This window comes from Penicillium psychrofluorescens (genome assembly GCF_964197705.1).
Source record: "Penicillium psychrofluorescens genome assembly, chromosome: 2".
Taxonomy (NCBI): domain Eukaryota; kingdom Fungi; phylum Ascomycota; class Eurotiomycetes; order Eurotiales; family Aspergillaceae; genus Penicillium; species Penicillium psychrofluorescens.
This window is the reverse complement of record NC_133440.1, coordinates 4,956,739-4,963,826: the sequence shown is the minus strand read 5'-3', so window position 1 is coordinate 4,963,826 and position 7,088 is coordinate 4,956,739. Positions and strand designations below refer to the sequence as shown.

The window sequence follows — 7,088 nt, the reverse complement described above, 5'->3', positions numbered from 1 at the left end:
ATTCATACATCGCCCAGAGTGAGCTCGGGAGATGCTGACTCCTTGGTTGATGGTCCCACGATGTCAGTAGAAGATCAGGGCTCCGGCAGCGACAATCAGCCCTGGGCGGCGCAGCATACCGAGGACAGCCCCCTACCTCAACAACCTCCAGAGACGCATCCGGGAGATGGTCTACATGAACCGTGAGTGGCAGCAAAACTCGACTGTTGTATTACTTACTTACTGATGATCGTGTGTGAGCAGGATCTCCTTCAAGCGAAAGCAACGCCATCAATCGGGGTTCAGTCTCTCGAGTCTCTTCTCGAATAACGCGGGTGAATCTCACGCGGGCTTTGGCTCCCCGGGGCCGCAAGGTGGACACAACGCAGATGCATCACCACCACCACCACCAGAATCGCAGATTCCGGTTGGAACCAATGGCAATGCCAACGCATCCAAGGATGGCAACGGTCTCGACTGGTACGTGGAGGGCCCGGGACGGCGTGTAGGCTACGACGATTTCACCGCCATCGATTGGATCTACGAGTATACCAAAGAGCGTCAACGGAAACGGCTACTCTACGCCAGTGGACAAGGCATTATGGGCCATGCTCGTCGATTGCTCGAAGCCAGCAACGTCTGGTTTGTGTTGGTCGCAACTGGGCTTGCGGTCGGGATTATTGCTGCGGCGATCGACATTGCGACGGATTGGCTGGGAGATCTAAAGACCGGGTACTGCAAAAGTGGGCGAGGTGGAGGCAAGTTCTATCTAAATCGGAGTTTCTGCTGCTGGGGTCATGATGGTGAGTCCAATCCGGAAATGCTGAAAATAGGTTACTCATCCTCGTTCAAGATCTGTCCAACTGTATAGACTGGACACCCTGGGGGAATGCTTTTGGCGAAGACTCCACTGCGGGAGGGTTTGCTCTTGGATATTTCGTCTATATCGTGTTTTCGGTATTTATTTTCCTACCTAAGCTTCAAACCTTGCTGATTAAACCTTTAGTTGTTGTTCGCTGTTTGTGCCTGCTTCCTCGTCCGCAACTATGCCATTTATGCCCGGCACAGTGGAATTCCCGAAATCAAGACGGTACTTGGTGGATTCGTGATCCGGCATTTCATGGGTCCATGGACTCTGGCTATCAAGTCCCTTGGATTGGTAAGTGCACTTCATGTTTGACGGGATTATCTTTACTCACTGTATCAGTGTCTTGCTGTCGCATCTGGCTTGTGGCTGGGGAAAGAAGGGCCCCTGGTACATGTTGCATGCTGCTGTGCCAACATCATGATGAAGCCTTTCGACGGTCTCAACAATAATGAAGGTTAGATCAGTCCTTGATTGTTTGGTTCGCTGCTAATGGTTCGGCAGCGCGAAAACGTGAGGTCCTCTCTGCGGCCGCTGCTGCTGGCATCTCTGTCGCCTTTGGTGCTCCCATTGGAGGAGTCCTTTTTAGCCTTGAACAACTATCATATTATTTCCCCGACAAAACCATGTGGCAAAGCTTTGTCTGTGCTATGATCGCAGCAGTTACTCTGCAGGCAGTCAACCCCTTCCGCACGGGAAAGATCGTGCTCTATCAAGTCTCATACTCACGGGGATGGCATCGCTTTGAAATCATCCCGTTCATTATTCTTGGTATCGTGGGCGGTCTTTATGGGGCGTTCCTGATCCGTGTGAATCTCAAAGTTGCCAGATGGCGCCGAACCCGTCCCGTTTATTCCCCTGCTCAGCCTATAGTCGAAGTCGCCGTGGTGGCCTTGTTGACAGCCTTTAACAATTTCCCGAACGTTTTCATGAGGGCCCAAAATTCCGAACTGGTTCAAGCACTGTTCTCCGAGTGCAGCAGCGATAACTACGATCGGTTTGGGCTATGCCAGTCTGGGTCAGATTCCGTCGGGGTTATTGCGTTGTTGCTGTGGGCGGCCGCACTGGGCTTTCTCCTTGCTACGTTGACATTTGGCCTGGAAATCCCTGCTGGAATTATTCTCCCCTCTGTTGCCATTGGTGCTCTCTATGGACGTGCCTTCGGAATTGGTATGAGAATGTGGCAGGAAGCCTATCCTAACACCTTCCTGTTTAGCAATTGTGAGCCGGACGTCCCGTGCGTGACACCCGGCTTATACGCCATCATTGGGGCAGCTTCCGCTCTAGGCGGTGCAACTCGAATGACACTGTCGATTGTTGTTATCATGTTCGAGTTGACCGGCGCATTGACGTACGTGATTCCGATCATGATTGCAGTGATGCTATCCAAATGGTGCGGTGACATTTTTGGCAAGCGCGGGATCTACGAGTCGTGGATTCAACTCAACGAATATCCCTTCCTTGATCACCGCGATGACACAGCTCCACCAGACGTATGCGGTCACCGAGTCATGACCGTCGTCGACGATATCACCTGCATCACTGCTACGGGCCACACCATTGGGTCTCTTCGCAATCTGCTTACCAACACTTCATATCGGGGATTCCCTGTGGTGTCTGAATCCTCGAAGCCCATCCTTCTCGGGTATATCACCCGCAATGAGCTTTCGTACGCCCTGAAATACTCGTCCTCTCCAGCCAATCGCAACTTATCCGGCGAAACGCAGGTATTCTTCGTTCATCAGCCGTTCGCCGATCCCCTCGAGACCCTGGATCTGCGGCCCTGGATGGATCAGACCCCCATCACGCTGAACAGCAACGTCAGCTTCCTGATTGTGCTGCGGATGTTCCAACGCTTGGGTCTACGGTATGTGATCTTCGCCAACAAGGGCATTCTCCAAGGATTGATGACGAAGAAAGACGTGTGGTCTGTACTGAATGGAGTCGAGTTCCGCCGGCAAGAAGCCATGCGAGGGGATGAGTTTGTGGAGAATGGTGCAGCCGAGGAGGTCGGCTTGCTTCATGGGGAAGAGCGAAGCAGCCTTAGTAGTTCGTTGAGACGAGATTCATTGTGATGATATTTAGGGGGAGGGTTGTTTTAATTGTACACTTGCTTTGATCATGTCCTCGGGGGCACGATGGTCTATTGTTGAATTTTTGGCATGGATATACACTCAAACTGGCTTTGGATATAGCTTCGGCGTTTTGCTCAGGAATAGAAGCAATGTTAGAAATCTGATGCTGGATCTTAGGGTCTCCGGATATATATCGACGACCATGTTTGTTCACCTAGACTCAACCACCCACCTCGACCTTCACCTAAACACCATTCTCTTTCCTTTACTCACTTGGTTTATCTCATATTAAATCTACCAATCTACCTTTCCCGTGTCCACTGCCCCGTTGACCTGTGAAGGCACTGTTACGGACGTACTTACATTCTGGGGTGCTCACCGCCTTCTCTTCCCCGTGATCGACCCAACCCACCATGGACGCCTCTTTCACTTCTCGCTCTTTCTCCGAGTCGCCGCCGGACAAGATGATGGTCGATCCATTCGAGGTGCGCATGCGATTTACCACGCAGCTGCAGCACCTGAGTGCCTCGGTCACGTCTTCACAGAAAGCCGCTCATTATGCCCTCAAATACCGCGACCTGGACGAGGACCTCCATTCGTGCATTTTGGAGCAGCTCGAACGTGTAAGTACCTCTTTCCGTTCTCATACTGTCAGACAGTCTCTAATTTGCGTATCTCCAGAACAATATGAACAACCGCGCAAACATTATGTCCTTCATCGAGCACTTCTGCGAAATGGCCACCAAGGAAGATCACCTGCCCTACGTGCGGATGATACAGCGCGACATCCTCCGCGTCGTGGACGCCGTCGTGCCACCTGACGGGACAGGCGCCGCGAACGTGAAGCACGTCCGACGAGTGCTACAGAGTCTACAGACGAAAGAAATGCTCTCAACGGATACAGTAGTGGAGATCGATGCCGCGCTCAAAGACCGCGAGTCGCACCCCTCTCACCTCGACCTGGAACACGAGGAGATCCCGGAGGGCAGCCGTGCGCGATCGAAGACAGGGACGCCGCGCAGCTCCAAGCCGCCGCAGCGCGTGGACAAGAGACAGATCGAGCAACGGATCGAAGAGGATCGCGAGCGGAATAAACGGCTGCGCGAAAGCATGTGGGCGGTCAACGGAGATGATATGGACGAATATGATAAGTTGTGGGAGGAGACGAGCGATATCAACGAGGATGATTTTATAAATGCCCGCGAAGAGGCTATGGAGCGCGCCCAGGTGGCTGCTGTGATGCGGGCTGCTGCTGAGCAGCGGAAAACTGTAGTCTGATTGAGTGTGTACTATAATTCTTGATTTTTTTTCTTTTCTTGGATATGCTTGGGATATTCCGGCGTTTTCTGGTGTTTGGGAAGGGCATGATCTTGAAGATACCATAGAGATGATTGATCGAGGCAAAAAAATAAAACTGATCCAGTCATCGTATACTCCCGTCATGCGCAGAAAAAAATAAACCCCAAAGAAAACAGATCGGAGTCACCGTCGTAGTGGCGGTGCTCAGCGCAAACGGACGGAGCTAAGCGGAGATTTCTGCGCCGACCGTCCGATGCCTGAACCGGGACTAATTATTATGAAGAGACGGAACCCACCGTTGCCGGCCCCACACGAATCACTGTGAAGCGCGCATTAACAATGGGCTCTCTGCGTTCGGAGGGTTCCTGTGCCGGGAATTATTCTTGCGCGCAGAAATACTAGATGTCCAGCGGACGAAATTTGCACCAAATGGGACAGGACCTCCGTTCCTCCGTCCTTGCGCTGGTGACTATATAATAATTCACCGTCTACTCTTGCCGGTTTTTTTTTTCTTTCCCTAACCTTTCGATCTATACCTACCACCTTCACCATGACCAACGAGAAAGAAGAGATCTCGCTTGAGAAGGACGTGGAGGACTCGCAGATGCCCGGCGATGGGCTTCAACTGCAGCCCACGACCACCACGGACTCTATGCGGTATCCCTCCATGACCAAACGACTGACCATCATGCTGTCGCTCTATGTGGCCATGTTTCTGGTCTCTCTGGTAAATAAAGCCCTAACTTCCCTGTTGTCTACGTATACTCATACCGTCTAGGACCGACTAATCGTTGCAACCGCCACTCCCCAAATCACCGACCACTTCCACAGTCTAGGTGATATCGGCTGGTACGGCAGTGCGTACATGTTAACGGCATCTGCCTCGCAACTCGTGTACGGCCGTCTGTACACCTTCTACCAAGCTAAATGGGTGTTCCTCATTTCCATTGCCATTTTCGAAATCGGATCTGCCGTGTGCGGTTCCGCTCCCTCGTCCACAGCCCTCATTGTCGGCCGTGCCGTGGCCGGTCTGGGCACGGGAGGTATCTCGTCCGGCATGATCGTCATCATTGTGCTCACGGTGCCTCTCCAGCAGCGGCCTCTGTTCCAGGGCTTTGCGGGCGCCATATTTGGCATTTCCTCTGTTCTGGGCCCCGTTCTGGGCGGAGTCTTTACCACCCAACTCACCTGGAGATGGTGTTTCTATATCAATCTGCCATTTGGTGGAGCAGCAATAGTGGCCATCTTCTTTCTGCTCGATATCCCGGCACCCAAAAATGCGAACATGCCATTTAAAGAGCAGCTGAAGCAGCTGGATCCACTGGGCAATTTGTTCTTGGTTCCCAGTGTGGTCTGTCTCTTGCTGGGATTGGAGTGGGGCGGGTCAACATATCCCTGGAGCAGTTGGCGCATTATTCTCTTGTTCGTGCTGTTCGGCGTGCTGTTCATTATCTTTGTGGGCACGCAGATCCGGGGCCAAGAGAAAGCGCTGGTGCCGCCTCGGATTTTCAAGCAGCGATCCGTGCTCGCGGGCGTGATGTGGACCATGTGTACCAGCGGCGGCATGATGGTTATGCTTTACTATCTGCCGGTGTGGTTCCAGGCCATCAAGAACGTGGACGCCGAGAAATCCGGTATCATGAACCTGCCTCTCGTGCTCTCCATGGTGGTGGGGTCCATTGGATCTGGAATCCTCATCACAATTATGGGATACTACAATCCCTTCATGATCGCCTCCGCCATCCTCATGTCCATCGGCGCCGGGCTACTAAGCACATTCGAGCCTGACACCGCCCATCCCAAATGGATAGGCTACCAGGTCGTCTTCGGCTTCGGCCTCGGACTCGGCGCGCAGCAGGCCAACGTAGCCGTGCAGACATGTCTATCGCGCGCAGACGTACCGATCGGCGCGTCGCTGCTGATGTTCTCGCAGCAATTGAACGGTGCCGTCTGGCTCGCCGTTGCAGAGACGCTCTTCTCAAACATGCTGTCCTCGAACCTGTCCAATATCAAGGGCGTGGACTCCGCCCACGTCGCGAACGTCGGGGCTACGAATCTGCGCGAGAGTGTGCCTGCTTCTTCGTTGCCGGCTGTCCTGCAGGCATACAGCAGTGCTATCACAAATACTTTCTATCTGGGGGTTGCCATGTCGTCTCTGTCGATCATTGCTGCTCTGGCGATGGAATGGAAGAGTGTCAAGAAGGCGAAAAAGCCGAAGGAGGAAAGTAAATGCTAGAGAGATGGGAGAATTGCATGTCATGTCAATAATGAATATTAGTTAATACATAGAGAATCATTCGTGATCTGTTACATTCAAAATTAATTTAAAAACCAACGATGAGCGTCCTAAACGGCTGATCTCCGTTTCCCAGACTGTCACCGGTGGTTGATGGCATATCTGTGGCGCACGGACGGGATTGTGGCGGATTGGACGAGGAACCAATAAATCCCCCGCAAATGCGGAGAGTTCGGAGCCGGATATCCCCATCTCCTTCCTGACTGCTCGGCTTATTCTGAATCCCCCTAATGCGAGCACGGGCAGTTTCATTTCTTCCATTCCGATTTTGCTGTGCTGATCCCTGGCCAACAACCCCAGTCCCTTGGCATTGGAGACCCCTTCAATCATCGCCATGCCGACCGGCTCGGTAGCTTCGCTAGCCAGAGGAAAATCTATCGGTGCAGTCAAAAAACCCAAAAGATTCACATGTGAGCATTGTGATCGTCGATTTGCCCGATTAGAACATTTACAACGACATGAGAGAATTCGTGGGTCCTTCAATCCACTGTCTTTTTTTACTTGGCCACTAAGAGGGACGTAGATACCAACGAGAAGCCATTTAGTTGCGCTCAGTGCAAGCGACACTTTTCAA

The 7,088-nt window shown here is 52.4% G+C and overlaps 3 protein-coding genes across 3 annotated transcripts; all 3 read left to right on the top strand.

Annotated features, from left to right (window-relative positions):
* Positions 1-60: 60 nt before the first annotated feature.
* PFLUO_LOCUS4046 (chloride channel) lies at positions 61-2,919 on the top strand (the record flags this gene model as incomplete). The annotated part of the gene is made up of 6 exons (XM_073781359.1): positions 61-182; positions 244-782; positions 833-936; positions 986-1,138; positions 1,187-1,301; positions 1,349-2,919. 6 exons carry the CDS (start codon positions 61-63, stop codon positions 2,917-2,919), a joined length of 2,604 nt encoding a protein of 867 aa, XP_073638121.1.
* Positions 2,920-3,332: 413 nt separating this feature from the next.
* PFLUO_LOCUS4045 (chloride channel) lies at positions 3,333-4,197 on the top strand (the record flags this gene model as incomplete). Its single annotated transcript, XM_073781358.1, has 2 exons — positions 3,333-3,542; positions 3,601-4,197. The coding sequence occupies 2 exons, from the start codon at positions 3,333-3,335 to the stop codon at positions 4,195-4,197; spliced, it is 807 nt and encodes a 268-aa protein (XP_073638120.1).
* A 571-nt stretch (positions 4,198-4,768) lies between these two features.
* PFLUO_LOCUS4044 (uncharacterized protein) lies at positions 4,769-6,454 on the top strand (the record flags this gene model as incomplete). Its single annotated transcript, XM_073781357.1, has 2 exons — positions 4,769-4,945; positions 4,997-6,454. 2 exons carry the CDS (start codon positions 4,769-4,771, stop codon positions 6,452-6,454), a joined length of 1,635 nt encoding a protein of 544 aa, XP_073638119.1.
* Between the last annotated feature and the right edge of the window lie 634 nt (positions 6,455-7,088).